Source organism: Acomys minous (assembly GCF_964271855.1).
Source record: "Acomys minous genome assembly, chromosome: 1".
Taxonomy (NCBI): Eukaryota; Metazoa; Chordata; class Mammalia; order Rodentia; family Muridae; genus Acomys; species Acomys minous.
Genome location: NC_140483.1, coordinates 3209575 through 3230267, shown reverse-complemented (window position 1 = coordinate 3230267; position 20693 = coordinate 3209575). Strand labels below are relative to the sequence as shown.

The 20693-nt window shown below is 50.5% G+C and overlaps 1 protein-coding gene across 2 annotated transcripts in view; it reads left to right on the top strand.

Annotated features, from left to right (window-relative positions):
- Positions 1–20693, top strand: part of KCNH1 (potassium voltage-gated channel subfamily H member 1) — a 306029-nt gene that overhangs the window by 217848 nt on the left and 67488 nt on the right. For both annotated transcript variants that reach the window (XM_084794972.1, XM_084794973.1), the window contains exon 10: positions 17039–17235. In XM_084794972.1, the coding sequence (XP_084651098.1) occupies positions 17039–17235 (197 nt within the window). The remainder of the gene's footprint in view (positions 1–17038; positions 17236–20693) is intronic.

Genomic DNA, 20693 nt, shown 5'->3' with positions numbered 1-20693 from the left:
TCAAGGCAGCAACCTCAGAGCCTGGTTGATTTGGCTGTTTACTGTTTCTCCAGATCTATCCCTCCAGGCATCCTGCCTGTTCCAGTTAGCAGTGTGGTTGGACCTCAAATATAGCTCAGCAGCTTTTGGATTAAAAGTGTCGGCTGTTCTCAAGATGTCCAGGCTAGAAAAAACCTCCCCTGTGCTTCCCTAGAGCAGATTGGGCACCCAAAGTAGGTCCAGGCTCAATGTCCTAAATAACTTGCCAAGAGACTTATCCTACAGAAGGACATGACAGGTTCTTTGAGTCAGCCTGTCCTTTGGGCCATGAGGCATACAACACCCCAAGCTGTGTGGTCCCTGGAAGCATGCACTCGGGTCTCCTTAGAGTAACTTTTGCTCATTGAGCTGAAACCAGCTTCTTCTTACAAAAGGTCTGAGCATCAGCTGGGAACGGACCTCACTGTCCCCTGATGCCCTTCCGTTAAGTCTCACTCTGAGCTGTTGAACAGGCGCCGTCCTCAAGAGCTGCCTGTGGAGCAGCCAACTCCAGACAGCTGCCACTCTGCACAGTGGGAGCTATGGAGGAAGCAAAGATGCTGCTGGGCAGTGCTGTGTGCCCGGTGCTCCGCTGAGGAAGGGAACTGTGCCCATGTTCAAGCAGGAGGTTGTAGAGAAAGCACTGGAAGCCAGCTGGCCAAGCCCTGGGCCCCTGGCTTCTGTCGTTACCAGTTCACTCATGTACAAGCTGCTGACGGGGCTCCTACCCTGCCCCATTCTTTGTTTAATTTTAGTGCGGGATCCAAGAACGAGGAGAAGGATGGGTATTCATAACTGAGTGGTTGCATAGCATGCGACCAAAATAGAGTCCCTCCTCACTAAAATGTTACAGACCTTTGGTGACAGCAGCCACAATATAAAATGCTAATTACATCGCTAACCGATGAGTGCACAATGACATGTAAAATTCAGTGCTTGCCTGCTGTAGGAAATGCAGCCTAATGTTTTCTATTAGAGTCTGTTCTCTTTCATTAAAAAAAAAAAATGAACATAGTGACCTAGTAAATCGGTTTCTGGAGATGATCAAAGGTTGCAATTAGAAAATGTGGTCCCATGAGCCATGGCAGTCTCTCTCTGATTGAAAGCACACTGTCCCCTGAGGACAATGAGCACACAGTAGCACTCTCTTATAATCCGTCCTCTGCCTTAATGTTGCTATGACGCACTCCTTATTTCTTTCTGGAATTCTCTTAGAAATCTCTTACTGGCTTCTCAAATTTAGTCTTTCAGCTTTTAATATGTACATTTTCTTGCCTTATATTTATTTATTTTAATTTAAGCCATTTCTCTCTTTAATTAAACCCCTTTCTCTTGTCACCCCTCCCCCCACTCACAGCCTTTAACCATTGTTGTTACATATGCATATAAGCAAATAGACATAGACATGCAACCCGCTGAGCCTGCTCAGTGCTGCCTGCACACGTGTGTTTCTAGGGCTGACTGCTGACCATTTGGTATTTGATAACCAATCAACAGATTGCTCGTTCCTGGCAGAAACAAACACTCCCTCTCTCAGCAATTATTATTTGCTTGTAGATCTTTATTTTTTGATACTTTTGGAGAATGCCGTGAAGGAGACCTGCATCGGTATCAACTCCCCCCCGCCCTGACTCCTCCTGTGTCCCCCTCCCCAGGCCATGGCCTCCCGTTTAATCATCACTGTTACATACATGTATGGACACGTGTGTGCACAACTTTTCAAGTCCATTTAGCATCGCTGGTCTATACACGTGTCCAGGGCTGACCACTTGGCATTGGTCAACCTATAGGATGTGCATCTTACTCATCAGAGTTGTACGTTTGCCTTTTACTCCATGTGTGGTGGGAGGCACACGGTCCACGGTGCCAGAGCCGATTCTCTCCTCACACCAGGTGGCCTCTAGTGGTTGAGCGCAAATTGCCAGACTTGGTTACGTGGCCTTTTATCCATCGACCCATATCAGAGTTTTAAGTTAAACCGTCTTTTCAAAGCAGTGCAATGAAAAGGGGCATGCACTGGTTTACACCACGGGTTCTGCTGGCGTCTGCATGTCAGTTAATACATGCATGCCATGTGACTGACCAGTGTGAGCGAGCCACAGCCTAACATCCCTGTGGAGCTCAGGTATGGTGATTATTTCCCTGCATTTCTGTCTTACATCTGCAGTGTTCGTAGGATCTTCTTTCACTGGGATCAAGTCAATTGTATGGGTTTTGCATCTCAATGCTTAATTTAAGTTTTCTTCTTTTTTTATTATTAATTTATTCCCTCACATATTACACCCCAAGCACAGCTTATCCCCCCTTCCTCTGTCTCCCGCCTCCTCCATCACCTCCTCTCTCTCCATCCACTCCTCCTCCTCCTCCTTCCCCTTCAGAAAAGGCCAGGCCTCCAAGGGACATCAACCAAACATGGCAATATCAAGTTGCAGCAAGACTAGGCACCTTCCCTCATATTAAAGCTGGAAAAAACATCCTAGTGGGAGGACAAGGGTCCCCAAAGCAGGCAAAAACACAAGAACAGCCACTGCCACTCCCTCTGTTAAGAGTACCACAAAACACCAAGCTACACAACTGTAACATATACACAGAGGGGCTAGGTTCGACCCCTGCAGGCTCCCCGATTGTTGGCTGAGTCTCTGTGAGTCCCTCTGAGTCCAGGTTTGTTGATTCTGTGTTTTTTCTTATAGTGTCCTTGAGCCTCTGGCTCCTACAATTCTTAGAGGCTAAGAAACAAGGAGAGCTCAGGGGCGCACACATGGCTCTCCCTGGGGAGGGGAAATAGAATAGGTATTGTGGTTGGCTGGGGGCAGGTGGGGGAGCAGGTGGGGGCCAGGTGGGGGAGCAGGTGGGGGAGCAGGTGGGGGAGCAGATGGGGGAGCATGTGGGGGAGCATGTGGGGGAGCAGGTGGGGACGGGAACAGGGGGGATCAGGTAGGGAGAGGATGGAGGGAGAGAGTACTGGGAGAGACAACAGGAATTGGAGGGCAATTCTGGGACAAGCGACAAACCTAGTGCGACGAGGCCTCCCAGGAGTCTATTAGGGTGACCCGAGCTAAGACTCCTAGTCATGGGGGAGATGGAGCCTGAACTGGCCGTCTCCTGTGACCAGGCAAGACTTTCAGTGGAGGGCTTGGGACACCAACCCAGCCACAAAATCTCCAACTTAGTTTACATTTCCACTGTGGGTTGTCTTGTAGAATTCACCGCATAATTCTCGTAGGTAAGGCAGATGGCTTCTAGCCAGCCTGAATTTCAAAGCAGGAAGGGACACACTCGCGGCCTCAGAAGTTTCCCTAAACTGGCTGCATCTCTGAGGCCTCCCACCCAGTGTCCACTAAGCCCGCAAACTGCACTACCTACCTCTCTTTTCTAAGCCTGGGTTCCTTTGGCCTTGCCTCTCTGGCATCAAGCACGTGGCCCTGGGAGGGACCAGGGGCTATTTCCTGGGTGGAACAGAGTTGAAAGCGGGCAGAGGGACTGGAGAGGAAGCTTGTCTGGTGTACAGTGACACTGCCCTCGGCTTGGTAGCCATACTGCAGAATAAGCAGTAGACAACAGGTGAGCGATAGTCAAAGTAGGTATGGGCTGGACAAAGAGGAGCCTTGTGATCCAGGGTAAGCTTCTGGGTGCCTTCCTGTGGGGATGAGGGATCCAGAGAGAGTTCTTGACGGGGAGCGGCATGACAGTGTTGATTGCACACATGCAGAGGCATGGGGAAGAGCCAGGAGGGAACCTAGGAGAGAGGGGAAGGTGGGTGCAGCTGACACAGTGTGCCCGGAGGGGACTAGGGACTGAGTTCCCCCTGCACTGGAGAGTCAGTAGGGCTGGAGGAGAAAAGAGGAGAAGGGAAGACGGGCTCATGGTGCGCCTTGCAGATGAAGGCACAGTTCTCAACTAGAGGGCACCTTCTCAATCTCTGGATGGCCCACAGAAGGGTTGGGAGAACAGTGTGGGGGGAAACACAGGGCAGGCCTAGCGTCTTAGGTGTGGGTCTTCCCAGCCCTGTCCCCATGGCCTGGGGTTCATGCAGAGGGACCTTTAAAGAGACATCTTCTCACAGTTGCTGAGTTGAAAGGCCCCCTTGCCTTTGCCTGGATAGGGAGCTTCTTTAGGTCACTGTCCTAGGTTGGATATTTAGTGCTGGCGATCTCTTTGGGGGACAGAGAAAGTCTTTGTCTCAGAGGGTTGTTATGTTGAAATGCTTAGTGGCAGTGAGCATAGGTGACTCATTAGCTCTCCTAGAGCAAGCAGGCAAGTAAATATTCACAGAGGAGGAGGCAGAGCTGAACTGAGCCAGGGAGGCCTCAAGGAGCTGGTAGGCTGGGTGGAAGGGGTAGAAAAGAAGTGGGGGAGGAGAGGGGAGGGGAGCTGGCCCTGCTGCTCCCATTGAGTCAGGGCTTCCTGCTTCAGCATGTGTGGGCCTTTGCTAGCCCTGTCACACCGTGTCAGGACCACTACACTAAGCTTGACTGTCCTTTCATTTGTGGTTTGACATCTTCAGTCTTATCTGTCAGGGAGATGAACATAGAGAAGGAAATGAGTCAGGAACTCCTAGGCAGGGAGCCTTTGGTGGACTTCATTTCAGCTATATGAGGTTGCTACTTTCTGACATCTTTGGACCCACTAATTACTAGGAAAACCTCCTTAGTGATTGACAAACAAGTCCATGAGGTCTCTGCCTTGGTGGTAGCTGGAAAGATGGAGTCAGATGTGGTCAGATGAGGTCCAGCCTAGGTCAGTTGTGGGGAGGGGACTTGTGTGGTAGGTGACATAACTTCAAACCCAGCACCTGAGCTGGAGCCAAGAGCCCTAAAGGACAGTGATAAGCTACAGGACCTGCACAATACCGCAAGGCTGGCGTGGACAGCACTGTCCTCGTGAGGAATCAGGCACTAGTGTGGACAGCACTGTGTCCTCGTGAGGAACCAGGCACTAGTGTGGACCGCGCTGTGTCCTCGTGAGGAATCAGGCACTAGTGTGGACCGTGCTGTGTCCTCATGAGGAACCAGGCACTAGTGTGGACCGTGCTGTGTCCTCGTGAGGAACCAGGCACTAGTGTGGACCGCGCTGTGTCCTCGTGAGGAATCAGGCACTAGTGTGGACAGCACTGTGTCCTCGTGAGGAACCAGGCACTAGTGTGGACCGCGCTGTGTCCTCGTGAGGAACCAGGCACTAGTGTGGACCGCGCTGTGTCCTCGTGAGGAATCAGGCACTAGTGTGGACAGCACTGTGTCCTCATGAGGAACCAGGCACTAGTGTGGACCGTGCTGTGTCCTCGTGAGGAACCAGGCACTAGTGTGGACCGTGCTGTGTCCTCGTGAGGAACCAGGCACTAGTGTGGACCGCGCTGTGTCCTCGTGAGGAATCAGGCACTAGTGTGGACCGCGCTGTGTCCTCGTGAGGAATCAGGCACTAGTGTGGACCGCACTGTGTCATAGTGATAAGATACAGGACCTGCACAATATGGCAAGGCTAATGTGAACAGCACTGTGTCCTCGTGAGAAATCAGGCACTAGCACGTGACATATGACCTCATTAGAGAGAGAGACATGGAAACTGTAGGTCACTGTGGCATATGACAGAGACAAAGAGTGTTACAGTGCACTCAGAAAAAGTGGAGAAGGCCCACCAGGGACACTTGAATTACATAGAAACAATGAAGAGCTATTGGCATGAGTTTTCCCCAAAGATTGCATAAGATGCAATTTGGGGGAAATTATTCATTTATTAGAACTCAGTTTTAAACAGATATGCACATTTTTATTTGCAAAATTCGCCCAACTTAGCTAGGAGGCACAGATGGGTGAGCCATCAGGAAGAGGACTGTCCTGGTTAGCTCCACACAGCTAAAGTTATCTGGGAAGACAAAACTCAACTGAGAAACCACCCCATCAGGAAAGCAAGCCGGTGGGTCATTAGCGTGGTTGGGTCCAGCCTATTGTGTGTGGCCCAGCCCAGGGCAAGTGGACCTGGATGCACAAGAAAGCAAGCTGAGAAAGCCACACAAACAAGCCAGCAAGCAGCGCTGCTCCTTGGGTTTGGCTTCCGTTCCCTCTTTCAGTCTCCCGCCTGTGCTTCTGCCCTGAACTCCCTCCGAGCCAGACTGTGAACACACGCATGGAAACATGAACCTTTTGCTCACAAGCTGTTTTGGTTAGTGTTTTATAGAAAACAAGCTAGGGCAAAGAGACTCGCACCTCATAATGTTAATTCTAGAACGTAGTCACAGGGTAAAAACGGAGGCCAGAGGGAGATCCTGACACCTGGGAGAGAAGTACGGACAATGAGATGCTAAGTTGGGAAGCAGAGGTCACGAAGCAGAAAGTGCCAAGCTTCCATTAGCCATCCATCTGGAGGCCCAAGGACGCTAGACCGAGGTGCAGCCAGCGTTGCTGGGAAGGGTGGGCCTGGGACCAGGGCAAGAAGATGGGTCAGAGCCAGCAAAGGCAGGCAGGTCCCAAGCTGGAGATTTAAGACTGAACAAAAGGAATGTAAAATAGAAAAGAGAAAGGAGAGCCATTTACAGAACTTATGGGTCTTTTCTTAAACGTCCAAGCATTTGAGAGCACATTTAAAGAAATGGGGCGTGGCCGTTCAGAATGCTCATAAAGAAGCTTAAATGATATTGGAAGTTCTAGTGGTCAGTGAGACACTGTGCGCCTGTGCTGTGATCGATCCCAGTTGTGTGGGAGAAGCATGTGGAGACTCTGGGAGCACCCTGCCAGCAAGCGGTGGCCATGTCTTCTTTGTGAGGCAGAAGGAGACACTCACTTTCTTTCCAAATCTGTCTGACTTTCAAGTTATCTTTCAAGAGAGGACTCGGGCGGGCGCTGAAGCACTTGTGTAAGCATGAGAGCCTGAGTTCAGATCCCAGCACCCCTGTAAAAAGGTGGGTGCTTGTGGCTCTGGAGCCGAGGAGGCAAGGGCAGGAGGGTGCAAGACTCCCTCTCCACCTAAGCTCGCCTATCAGGTTCACCAAACGGCTCTGTCTCGGAACATGAGGCAGAAAGCAATAGAGGAGCACACTAGACGTGACCTCTGGCCTCTACATCATGTGAACACACATGCATGCATACATATGTGTACATATACCAAACACACACACACACACACACACACACACACACACACACACACACACACTAAATAAGTACATGGTATTTTCAAGATGACAGTTTAAAATGTTTTTCAAATCAATCTTGAGAAAGTCAGCATCACTTGACTTTCCCAGACACTGTTAGGATATAATTTAAAAACATGATTTTTAAAATTTTTTCAGAAGGACATCTTGGCAGCAGCTCTTTTTTTTTTTTTTTTTTTTTTTTTTTTTTTTTTTTTTTTTTTTTTTTTTTTGCCTCTCACTGTCCAATCAGGAGAAAATAGCATGTCTGTGCTTGAGCCATCATCCCTCCCTCTAAGTGTCCTTGGCTAGACAGTGAGGACTGAAGGGCTTCTCTAGCAAAGGGTTAACAGCAACAGCCTCGTCATGGTCAAGGCTCTCTAGTTTAGAGGTGGAGAAGCCAGGAACTCTTGAGAGATGTTTCCCAGGGTCCCTGGGGGCGAGAGAAGCCGGCTCCTGCACTGCTCTTCCCTCTCCGTGGGGCACGCCTACACAGTGTGGACTGTGGGGTGAGCGCTCCGCTGCACAGTTGCCTCTTTGCCTGTGCTCAGCGCATGTCGGAAGCAGCATCCCAGGGTCTCCACACTCTAACCAAGCACCAGTATTCTCCCAGCTACTCCACACTCTAACCAAGCACCAGTATTCTCCCAGCTACTCCCTCAACCAGTTACTCCCAATGAGGAGCCCTAATGTGGGTCACCTAGAACTTCAACACATGAAGTGTTTCTATCAGGTGACGCCCACATCACGTGACTGAGAAGGGGTGGGGGATAGACACTGGGCAATCTTTTCTAATTCTGCCTCTGCTTAAGCAATTTAAAAAAATCAGTTGCAGTCCCTGGAGACATGGGAAGTTAGATGCATAGTTAGATACACCATGATTGATCTTTCTAAATGGGATTCCTATAACTGCACTGTCCAGGCAAAGGACTTGGTTATATCAAGTCAGTTGGGGCAATTATGAGGTAGAGACATTTTACTGTCATGCAAAATGTTTCAATTGCTTTAAATAAGAAAAGTATAATACACCACTGTATATATAGTAATATTAGATACATAAAAATGTGTGCATGCATAGAAGAAAGATGGAAGGCAAGCCAAGATCTTAACAAAAGTGTCTTGCATGGTGACCATCATTTTTAATTTTCAAATAAGTTTGAATAGTTTTCTACCGTGCACATCTGTTCTTTTTATAAATAACCAGATATGGAAAATAAAGTGAATTTTAAGTTGTCATATGTAAGGATCCTGGTAACACCGCCAGTGCTTGGTGGAATTCTGAGGTCCGCTGGCTTGTGGAGGAGAGCCACACGGCTAACATAATTGTGTGTGGGCAATTGTGGCGAGCGGAAGAGGAGTCATGATGGTGGCTCTGAGGCTCTGCTTCAGTGTGGGAGGCTCCTTCAGTCAGGGATGCCAGCCTTCTCCACCCTCAATGCCACTGCATGAGGAAGGGTGGGGGCATACGGGTGCTTCTGTCTCGGGGTGAGTTCTTGTCTGACCCCCTCATCCTGCCCCATTTCCCACTCGTAGGGCAGTCTCTAACATGCATCATTTTTATTTCATGTTTGTAAATTTTCCTGCAAACTTTCATCTTAGCAGAAAGCTGAATTGCACTGAGCTGAGGGAGCGTTTCTGAGCAGGTCAGGCTGTCAGGGCAGCTGCTGACATGTGGGGTCTACGCTCAGGGTCCGGTGCCCAGTCACCTTCCCAAAATCATCCAGCCCAGGGCACCCCAGGCCCTTCACCCCCACTGCTGTGCCTCTCACCCACCTTTGCACTGATTTGTTCATTCCCTAAGCATGCCAGGCGTGGCGTGAGGATCATCTCTAACGGAGCTGTCCCTCCCGTCGGAAGACAAGTCAGTATACACTGAGAAGTGTTCACAGGGCCGAAGCCGTAGCAGAGCTAAGAACAATATGCCGTGAGGATTCATACAGGAGACTTCCAAGCCAGCCCAGCCACAGAGAGCAAAGGAAGGGCTCCTGACAACGGTGGCATCAATGGCGGATGCCACCAGGTTCGGCAGTGTCTGGGGCTGGGGAAGGGAGAGAGGGACATCCCCTGCAGCACGGGAGACAGTAGCAGAGGTTGGGAGCCATGTCTGGCAGTGAAAAGCAAGTCAGTTCACAGACTTCTTAAGCCCCTCGCACATTAAGATGGCCGTGAATGGAGTGGTAGGAGGAGACAGTGGCGGCTTTAAGCAGAAGATGTCAGAGTTGCACTTGTGCTTAGAAAAGTCATCCAGGCAGCTGTTTGGAAAATGAATTAGAAAGCCAAGGTCAGAGACAGGGGACTAACAAGGAGGAGGCCAGAGGTCAGAGTGGCCTGGCCTGATCTCACAGCTGTTTAAACGGACAACAATAGAGCCAAGAGACAGATACTTGGGAGATGAAGTGGCCAGAAGTTGATCATTCACTGTTTAAGGAATAAGAGGAGGCTTTATCAGCGTCAACAACCTTGAAGGAGACCGGTTCCTCCCTCAGATACATAGGTCTGAGCTAAGTGAGTGTCCAGTGGAGGATTCTGGACAGGGACCTGGACTTGGGATACAACCACCCCACTGCAGTCCAGATGCTTGAAAACAGGGCACAAACCGGCCTCCCCAGTCCAGCAGGGGTATGGGGGCTGAAGAGGAAACCACAGGGCCAAGAGTGGGTCCCTAGGAAGCACCAGTAGCTGTGAAGTCCTGGGAGACTGGGAGTGACTACTAGACCAAGGAGAGTGGCCAAGAAGGTGGACAGTTACAGAAGCCAGGGGTGAGGGCAGGGCCTGGCACCTAGCTCTTGCAAATGCCACAGAATAAGTTTCACTGGACAGAGATATCATGGTTTGTAAGATCAATATTTTATGGCCCGAATGCCACATAATGTTGTGTTAAGTGTGTGTCCACATGAATACCTGCTCACCAACCTCCCTCCCTCCCTCCATCTTCCTCCCTCCATGTCTCCCTCTCTCTCTCTCTCTCTCTCTCTGTAATTTTTAAAAGTTCCAGATCTGGGCATAGCAGCACACACCTCTAATCTCAGCACTCAGGAAGCAGAGGCAGGTGGATTTCTGTGAGCCTGAGGCCAGCTTGGTCTACATATCCAATTCTAGAACAGCCAGGGTTACATAAAGGGACCGTCTCAAAAAAGTAAAATAAAACCAACCAAACAAAAACAAAAATTAAGCCACATGTGAATGAATTAGAAACAAATGTCATGGTGTGTTGAGGACGAGTGAGTACGGTTTAGACCGACCAGCAGAGCGGTCATGGCTGACTGTGATGAGACAGGTGTGTGGCCTGTGATGGTAAGGAGGTTCCGGTACCTAAGGAACTGCACGGGTCTGTGCAGAGTGCGACCAAGAGAGGACAGTACAGCAAGGCAGGCCAACAAGGCATGAACTCCTGTCTTCTTACCGTGAAAACACATGACAAAGGCAACTCACGGTTGAGGAAGGGATGATTTGGGCTCTTGGTGTGGGAGGAGCCAGGCCCTTGTGGCAGGGAGGTCATGGTGGCAGGATCGTGAGGTGGCTGGCCGTGTGCATCCACAGCCCAGAAGTTGGGGGGCAGGGGAGGAATACTCAATTGGCTTTGCCCACCTCAGTCTGGGCTCCCATCCCCTGCTTAGGTAGGTCTTCCTACCAGTGAACCTAATCCGGAAGCTGCTCGTGCTCCGTCTCCTGGTGATTCTAGATGCCCCCAGGCTGAGAGTCAGTAGTACCATCACAAAGTCCAGACATCATCTCCCAGATGCAACTGCTATTATGGGATGTCCTTTATATTCATGTCCAAGAAGGGTTCCCAGTGTTGAGCCCCAGAATGAGGCCCATCATGGTGCTGACTTGTCTCCCCACACCACCCTAGTGGGGATCTGCTCCATACACCATAGGGGTGTGGGGAATGTGGACAGACTGTTGGAACAGCTGCTTCACAGCGAGAAAATGATGAATACCAAAAGCTTAGCTGATGACCTGAGCACATCGGGACCTCTGCCTTCACTCCCACTGTGCCCTTCACGTCTGTCTAACGTCTGTGTAGGCAGCTGGCTGATCTTCTCTGTGAGATCTCTTTAGTCCTGCCCACTCTCCACACATCTTGGCATTGCTTGTGTTGCAGTGATTTTGTTCACGGGGACATGCATGCGTGTCTTTCCTCTTCTTGCATCGTAAGCTCTTTGACCCCAGAAATGACCGCCGCCATTCCATCCAGCCCCGTGAGGCGCTGAAAGGGATCTCTGACCCACAAAAGACAAGGCCAAGTTACTGGTCTGGGGTGAGCTATGTCAGAGATGGGAGGGGGTGGGGCCCACCTGTGGGAAGCCAAGCTAAAAGCTCTCTGGGAGAGGCAGAGGTGACACTTGGGAGGGGCCTGCTGTGATCTTGGAGGTGCCTTGTAGGTTTCACTGGCCACGGTGGTGCCCATCTCTAACTTAGAGGTCGAGAAAGAGGGGCATCACTGTGGCCCTCTTGTCCCAACTGGGAGGAGCTGGTTGAGCATGATGCAGCTCTCCAACGAAAGGCACAATGACAGCAAACGTCTAGACGTGGATGTCCCCTGGGAAGCAGGAGAGAATCAGACCTGCCCCTGGAGCCTAGGTCACCTGGGCATGCCAGTCTCTGCTTTCTTCACTGGGTCAAAAATCCAATAAAGCACTGAACATTCCAGGATCCAGGGATGTAGGGCTCAGGCTTTGTTGCCATCAGGGTGCTCTTCCAGCTCAGGGAGGAAGCCAGAGATGAGACCTGCGGGTGCCTGTGCGTCTCTGCTGTATGTTCTCATCCTGTAGCTGTAGCACGGGGAACAGAGGTTGTGACCCCTGCGGCCACACTTATTTGTGCAATGAAGATGTCAGTGTTCAGCTTCCTTGTTGTCCTTTGCACCCTCAGGCAGGCCTGGGGTCGCAGCCTTAAGCCTTTGGGGAGGAACTCACAAGTGTTCCAGAGTACGCAGGCCAGGCTGCGGACCTCTGGGAGGAAGCACAAGCAGGCATTGGTGTGCGCAGCAGCTTCTAGGTGGTCTTTCTCTGGTCACAGTCAGAGTGGGACTGACAGCCTCACGTGGCTGGAGCCTTGGTTTTCAGACTGTGAATCTGTGCTTTCCCTGAAGCAGGGGAGGAGGGGCCTTAGGGGGACACCTGCCCACAGAGACCACTGCCCTGGCTTCTCTTTTGGCCCAAGGGATACGCAGTGGTCCAAGATACAGGTGTGGCTGCTCTGGTAGGACACCCAACTATCAGAAGACCAGCAAGATTGGAGCTCCCCTTCTGCGCAGCCACCCAGGTGCGCAAGAGCAAACAGCACTCCATGGCATTAGCGGCCCAGCCTCCTGCCAGCCGGTTGTTTCCTCTCAGTAGGGTGTCACCTGTGCTTTCTGCCTGCCAGTTCCTCAGCCCTTCCAGCCGTGCATGATCTGCTGGCTGGGTTCTTTCTGGTGTATTTGTGTCTGGAAATGGCTACTGATTTTTAGCGACATTGGGGCCTGCCTTGGACCTGTGCTGTGCCTGTATGGGCTATGCTGTGAGCAGTCTTTAAAAGAACGTGTTATGGGGAGTGACGGAAGCAGCCAGGCATCTCCCCACCAAGCCTGCTGGCCTGACTCATCTGTATGAGTGAGCCGGACCTGCTGGGTTCAAATCACAATCTCTTCCCTGCAGCCTGTTAGCATCAAGGAAGGCTGTTTGTTGCCTCCAGGGCCTTATTCCAAACACCTCTTGGATTGACCCGGTAGGCCCCATGTTTTCTCCCTGCTAGCCCTCTTCGCCTCTGCCCATCACTGAAGCAAGCTGCCAGCAGGGTCTCCATCCCTCCTGTGCACTGCGCCTGTGTACTTCAGCCCTGGAACCTGCCTCACCTGTGTGCTCTTCAGGCCCCACTGGTGTCCCACCAAGTTGTTGTGTTAACCACCAGAGGGAAGACTGTGCATAACTTGGGGAGTACATGGGGTGATTCATTACCGCAGTGCTGTCGGCTTGTTCTAAGTAGAGACCTGCGGTCACTCTCCACCTCCTCCTGTGCCCCAGCTCAGAGCATCCTCTTAGCACATGAGGACCTAGGGAGCCAGCCGCAAGGTGAGTTTTTAACATCCTACACCCTGCGCTGTGGTTGCAAGCTGGCTGACTGATTGCCAGGTCCACTGCGCGGAGCCTTCTGTTCTTGAGTGTGTGGTCGTGTCCTGCAATATCTTCCCTGGCTTGTGTCCCTCAATCTCTGGCCTGGGCAGTCTCCTCCCAGCCATTTGTGTCACACTGATGAGGGCTGTCCATGCCTGCCTTGCTCAGCTATCGTAAGTACACGTGTCTTAAAACAGTTCCCATTTGCTGGAGGAGTCTGCTGTTTGTTTGGGATTCGGGGAGTCCTGCGCACCACAGGCTTAACTCTCACCCTCAGGTCATCTCCACCAAAGTGGCTGCCTCGCAGGAGGTAGGGGTCCACATTGCTGAACTTGGGTAGGGAAGCTAGTCCATGCCATGACAACACCAAGACTCCCAGCCCTGTGGGAGATTTCCCAGCATGAGCTGCTGCTGTCTCCCAGGTGTTCCTGTCCTAGCACGGCTGCCCTATGTTCTGTGCGGTAGATGCGCCCCTGGAGAGGCTTCATAACTGAAACCTGTACAGTCAAATTCATTTATTAAATGCATACAAGGAGCTATTATTTCACTTTACGAGTTCTTCTATAATTAGAGAATGACTCCCAATTTCATTAAAGAAACATAATGCTTCTATATTGAGTCTTGTTTAAATGAGGTAATCTTGGTAAGAAACAGATGAAATTACCAATCAGCTTCTACTCAGTAGTTACTGCTTAATTACACCATGCTTCCTGCAGTAGGAACTGCAGAGCTTGGAATGCTGCTTTTCTTGCCAGTGCTCAAACTGCCTAGCCAGGAAGGTCGGCCTGTTCGAGGCACTCCTGGTCTCTTTCTGTGGAAGGGTCTGCCCATTGGAGAGGGTCCTCACCCTCTCTTGTCACCTTCTTAATGACACAAGCAGTACCAGCAAGATCAGGGGGAGTGATGTCCTGCTGAAACAGCAGGTGTACCCGTGAGGTCATTCCTCAGCCCAGAGCTCCGTGATGTGTGTCCACGTGTCTGCCGCTGTCACGACTTCTTACATGTCCCGGTTCTTGTGTCATGGCGGGCTTTTCAGTTGCCTGTAGACAGGTGGTTTCTAAGCCTGCACTCACCCAAAGGCCTGACTGGGCTGGGCCAGACAGAGGCTCATTGACATAACTGGTGGCTGTGGCTGCCTGTCAGATGAGAGTGAGACTGGGGATCAGAGCAGTCACAAGACCTCTTGTGCCCCTGGGTCTCCCCCATGACAATCAGATTTCCAGATGGAGACTTCCTGGCTTGAGTTTTCCAAGAGACCCAGGCCGTCAGCTTCCTCTAACAGTGCCTTAAAATCCCCAAATGTCATTTCTGCCAGACTGCATTGATGAAGTGACTAAGTCCAGTCTTTACTCACCTACTCAAGTGAGATACATGTAACTCACTGCCAGACGGCATAGTAGCGTCAGTCTATCAAACTGTTTGCCGTGAGTGAGGTGCATTTAACCCACTGCCAGAGGGCACAGTAGCATCATCAACTGTTTGCCATGTCTCTCCAGAAGAGGCCCATTCTCTAGAAGACCAAGATTCCATAGCTATGAAGGGCACAGAAGTCACGCAGACAACGTGGGAGGGCTGAAGGATGCTTGGGATCTATAGCTGAGCTTCTGGAGTTCAGTGCTTTAGAGACCATGGAGAAAGCCTGTTTCCAGGGCAACCAGGTAGCATCCCACAGAAAAGCTTCTACCCACTGGCCCCACCCCTACCTTGGCCACCCATATCACAGACAGTTAACATTAGAACTTGGAAGGAGCTCTAAACAACATACATATCTACCTGGAAATTACCCCGTGAATGTCTTATTTACACCGGATCTTTAAAACCACTGACTCTTTAAAACCACCGTCATATGAGAACAGCAGACACAGAGGGCATGAATCCATATTCCTAAGCCATGTACAGTTTGCCTGCTTTGGAGGAAGAGGAACAGTTGCGTCATTTTGGAGGTGGTTGGGGAAGACTGTGGGGTATCTTGTACACTGAAGCAGACACTTGGTACTGGAGAAGTCATTAAGCCAGGTACCTCAGGTGATGACTGCTTCCTTTGCCATTGGCAGGAACACAGCTGCTGGCTGAGCACCTAGGGTGCCTGGATCTGGGGGTGTCTGACCAACCACTTCTTGCTCTCTCTTTCCTCCTGTACGTTCCTCTCTGGCTCCCCAGAACTTTATATTTGTGCTTCTCTGCCCTGAAATTTTATTAACAAGGTGAACAATCAAGCCACATAGCTAGAGACTGTGCCAGGAATAAATTCCGCTTTGCAATAGACAGGGGCTAAAACACTCATAGTTATGAAAGGTGGGGAGGGTATCTGAGTTAGAGGGGTTTGGATAAGCACGTGGTGGTGAAGGCCAGGGCGTGTCTTGTGTGGGGCGGCTGCCGTATCGGCAGCACAGTTTCACACAGTTTCGGATAGCTGTCCAGCATGTCAGGTTATGATGAGGACCTTCAGCTGCCGGCTGCCAGCTTCTTATTGCATCTACAATAGTGTAAGAAGGAATAGTGTAAGAGAACTCTCTGGGCCCTCTTACGACGGTGCCTTGGGGTCAGGCCTGAGACTAAGTCATAAACCCTGTCTTCGTCAGCCATATGCCAAAGGCTTCCTCTCAGTGCTTTACACCGGGGCTTTGTATTTCAGCGTACAGATTTGCGATATAAACATTTACTTTACAGAACTGTAGTAGTTCTCTGAATGTACTCATAGGGCATGTGCCGTGTAACGCCAGGAGAGCATTTAGCAGGTAAAGAACACATTTCAGGAGGTGTGGGGGAGAGAAAGGACACGTGGTACAAATTAAACCTCAGGGCAGGGGAGTATGGCGGGTTTGGGAGGGGCTGAACCCCTACACTTGCCTGCTTCGCTGTAAGTAGTCTGAGCGGGATTTCATGTCCCCTGTTCTTCAGTTTCTGAGATGTCTACACGGAAACACACACCCCAACTGTGAAGCACGTCTTCACCTCTCAGACACACAGGCGTAGACCTGCAGCACTCGTCGGCCTCACTTCCTCTTCACCTGTCAGTATCAACCAGGCTCTTACGATGTAGTTCTGTCGTGTGACAGTTTCTGGGGAGCTGGGAATAAATGTCCGCGTATCTCAGAAGGAACTGAAGACAGAATAGAGTAATGACACCACTGGAGTCCGGTTCGGCCAATGAGCTTGTTGCAGGCATCACAAGAGGCTGCAAGAAGAGTGTGTACATAAACATTTATAGCTCGCAGGCAGATGTACCACCAACACCCACACCAACGTGGGAGACAGCCCATGAAAGTGGCAACCCTGGAGCTCTCTGCTTGACTTGCAGGCAACTTGCAGGCTGGCGAGTCTCCTCTTTTTGGCAGTCCTTACTGCCTATATAACCTGAGCCTTGTGAATCTGTTAGGTTTCAGGGACTCCCTGAGACTCGTGAGTTATTTTAAGACCTCCCAAGTCTTCAGGAGCTTCCCTCCCAGGATGGGATGTTTCAGATTGTTGGGTGGAAATTGCTTCATTGTGCCCTGAAGGGAATTGGGCACCCAGCAAGCCACAAGTAATTGCAGGTTGTGAGTGGTGCTCTGGGGGATTGAGGTCTGGTAAGGAGTAGTGAGGATGGGTGATGGATTCTGGGCAGTCAGCGTCACCCTTGCCAGAGGGTGACATTATATGCACAATGTGCTATCTTAAAGGTTCTTAAATTGCATATTTGTTATTAGGGTTCAAATTATGATTCCATTTGTTTTTTTCTGAGCCCAACCTGCAAGCTGCTAGTGGCTATAAATCCCTCCTCACTGACAGTGTGCTTATGACAACTCTCTCTCCTCAGGAAAAGGAGACGTGTTTGGAGATGTTTTCTGGAAGGAAGCTACTCTTGCGCAGTCCTGTGCTAATGTTAGGGCCTTGACCTACTGCGACCTGCATGTGATCAAGAGGGACGCCCTGCAGAAAGTACTAGAATTCTACACAGCCTTCTCCCATTCCTTCTCCCGGAACCTGATTCTCACCTACAACCTGAGGAAGAGGGTGAGCTGGCGGGCTTTGATTCTTTTATGCTTTTTTCCCTGTGCACTTTGGATAATTGCTGGGGCTGGGGGAATCCTTTAACGTTTTATTTAAGTGGAAAAGAGCATTCTGAGCCAGCTCTCTTTGCTACTTACTCTGTAGAGCTTTTGTTGTTCTGTGGAGACGAAAGCAAGTATGTTGGGACTGGAAGATGGATCCGCCTTGTGTGGAGGCCTTTGCTGTGTCAGTCTGTGCGCTGTAGTTTCTAGCACCACAGGGACCTTTCAGCATTGTGAAAAGATGTGTAAAACGTGCCTTCTTCCCAATAGAACGGCCACACAGAGCCACCTGACTAATGTCTACTGCATCCACAGGTGGCTGGGCTCTGTGGAGTCGGAGTAAAGCCCCCAGCTAGCTAGCTGGTGGTGACACTTTATGAAAAAGACATGGAAGAATGTTTCTAGAGTTCCGCAAAGAAAGCCATGGGATGGCTGTCTGGGGGACATTTTGTACCTAGCCAGGGTCTTAAGAAAAGAAAATGCCTTCACTCTAGCTGTTTCCCCCCACACCAGGCCATCTGAATTTTCCCATCTCTCTTTGCATTCTTTAGTGTCCTGTGATGGATTTGTCTGCTTTCTTTTCTTCTGTTTTAAGACAAGATCTCACCATACAGCCCTCAAACTCTGAATCCTCCTGCCTCAGCCTCCTGAGATCCACAAGCGCCTTCAGTCTGATTTTCTTGTACTTCATCCATCTCCTTTGGTTAAGCACTAGCATGGTCACTCCAGACCATTTTAAGCATTTCCCTGTAGTGACGTCATCCCACCGAGCCACCTCTCACCATCCTGGAGCCCAGCTGTAGCCGCACTGCACTGGTTCGTTCTGCACTTCCTTGTGGCCAGCACCAGCCCTTTCCCCCTCCCGGTCCTCAGGCTGGTCACCGGGCTCTGCTGCTTTTGCCTCATCTGTCCACTGTGAATTCATGTTTTATTTCCTTCCTTGTGATCCTGGCAGCATCCTGAATACCAACCTGGAATTCTCAGAATGTGGTGGCAGGGGTGGGGTGGGGTTGGGGGGGGGGTAGGGAGTCCTCAAGGCCCTCACAGACGCCTCAGGGCCTTGTGGAATTCTCGGGCTCTCTCACAGAGTCTTCAGAGCACAAAGCCCCTCACTCAGGCATCTCCATGAACAAGACAACCCAGAGGCTGAACTAGCTTCCTACTTGTCTCTGCCCGTACCACATAAATGCCTGAACATTTCAGCACAGTTCACCTGCTTCATGTACACATGGGACACAAACCTACCCCCTGAGCCCTGTCTACAACTTCCCATCCCCCACCCAACCCTGTGCTCTGAGCAGCCACCCTGAGAATGGCAGGTGCTTCTTTAAGCATAGTGTCTGTGCCACGTGGTGACAGACTCCTGCTGGCCATCCAGGCTCTGAAAGATTCATTGGAGGATTAGGTCTCTCCTGGTACCAGATGGACGGGACCAGAGAACGAAAACCAAAGACTCCCAAACCTAACAGAAATGCTGGGTGGACAGGGTGTGGGAGTTCATGAAGCTGATACAGTGGTCATGACCCCCCAAAGTGTAGCAAAAAGGAGGAGACAGCAGCTAAGGGGGGGAGTCAGAGAAGCCATGGCCAGGGAATGGGTCAAAGGCTGAAGACAGGCTGGCATAAGGGGCGGGGCAGGTCGTGTACCGGGAGAGCACTTGGCAGAGGCCACAGGAAGAAAGCCAAGCTTGGCCCTTGAGTCCCACTTGAAGGCTTTAAGACCAGCAGGTCTTTTCCTGCTCCAGCCCGTCAGGTGACACTGCCTTAGGCATCCAGCTCTGAGACCTGGGAACAGCAGACCATCTCGCGTCCTCAGGGCATAACCAGGAATGGCCTGAAGCCATTCGGTGACACAGGGAAGGAGCTGGCCTTGTTTCCTCATCATGCAGCACACGGTGGTAGAGAGAAGTTCTGTAGCGCCTTGATTTGTGACTTCCAGGGTGGGCCGGGCACCGCTGGAGAAGTGTCCATCCTTGTCTGCTGGTTGGGAGCACAGGGTGCTTGATGAAGAGGCTTTTAGCCAAGTGGATTCTCCTAAAATCTATTTTTTGGTTTATTCCTTCTTTCTGTGAAAGCCAGTTGATTATAATAAGCTTTCAGCATTGCTGGAGATATGGGCTAAAAAAGACTCAGTTTGAGTTATTTGGAGGAGTAATCATTTTGGAATAATTGTGGATCAAGTAAATCTGTCTAAAAAAAAAGTTAACAACAAAAGGCGACGATGCGTCAGAGGTCAGACTGGCTTCATGCATGTAGAGTGATGGATGGCTCTGGAGCGGAGGAAGAGCCAAAGCTGCGGACAGTCCCCAGAGTGACAGGCGTCAGGTCCCCAGAGAAAAGAAGGTGGAGCTCTGTGTGTGGACCTGAAGGTGTTTAGGATCCCTTAATCCCCCGCTGGGAGCTTCATAGCAGGAACCCAAGCATCTGATGACGAGTCAAGCTGCTTGACCTCTGAACTCTCCTCCCATCCCAAGTGCCTCTAAGTCTGGCACAAAGACAAAGGAGTTTTAGTGGCAGACTTTACGTAAAGAGCTGTTCTTTTCTTAGAAAAAGAGACTAGTCATTTAGGCACAACCATTGTCATCTCCCATTGTATCCTTCTGTGAATTAATTCATGGTTGCATAGGGCACCAGTGATGAGAACGTTGTTGCATGAATTATTCTCCTAGCTGCATTTTTCTGACGAAGTAAAGTTATTCTTGTGGCTGTTTCCAGCTTGGCAAAAATCAAGCGAATTATTTGCTAAGAGTTCTGAGGACGCTGTGCCACCAGCGTCTGTCTAGGGAATTGTCTCATTTTGTTTCATAGCCCTCCTCCAGCACACAGCAAACACTCTGAGCCAGAATGTGCCCAAGCGGCCAGCCCATCTCTCTCCTTTGTCCTTGCCATCCCCAAGCCATGGATAGGACATTTTACAGAAGTGCCACAGAGCTGGCTGGAGATGAAAGAGTTAGAGCCCACAGCATTTCCAGGGCAGAAGGTTTTAGAGCCTCCTGGCTTCACCTGGCCTCCATGTTCTCTTTACCCCACAGCCCAGGAGGACAAACATTCCGCAGGCGTCAGAACTGCTTTTCCATCCCAGGAGGGGACTCGTCAGGTCATTCTGTCCTCCAAGGTCATGTAAGGTCAAAGTGGACCCAGACCAGGAGACAGTCAGCGTTGACCTTCAGTGTTTCTTGCTTGTGAGTTTTACGACAAATAAGACTGATTTGGATCCTGCCTCTGCTGATTAAGTCTTCTTTAATTTCGGACAAGTAAGAAGCCTCCTTGTCTTGAAAATGGGAGAGATTAAGTGATAGACCTTGCTGGATGCTTACAAACACTGCCTAGGACACAGGACTCTTGGTGAAGCTGACTTGTACTGTATCTTCTTCAGTATTAGTCTACCCATGATCCTCTTGTGCCTTTTCACAGAGGGGGC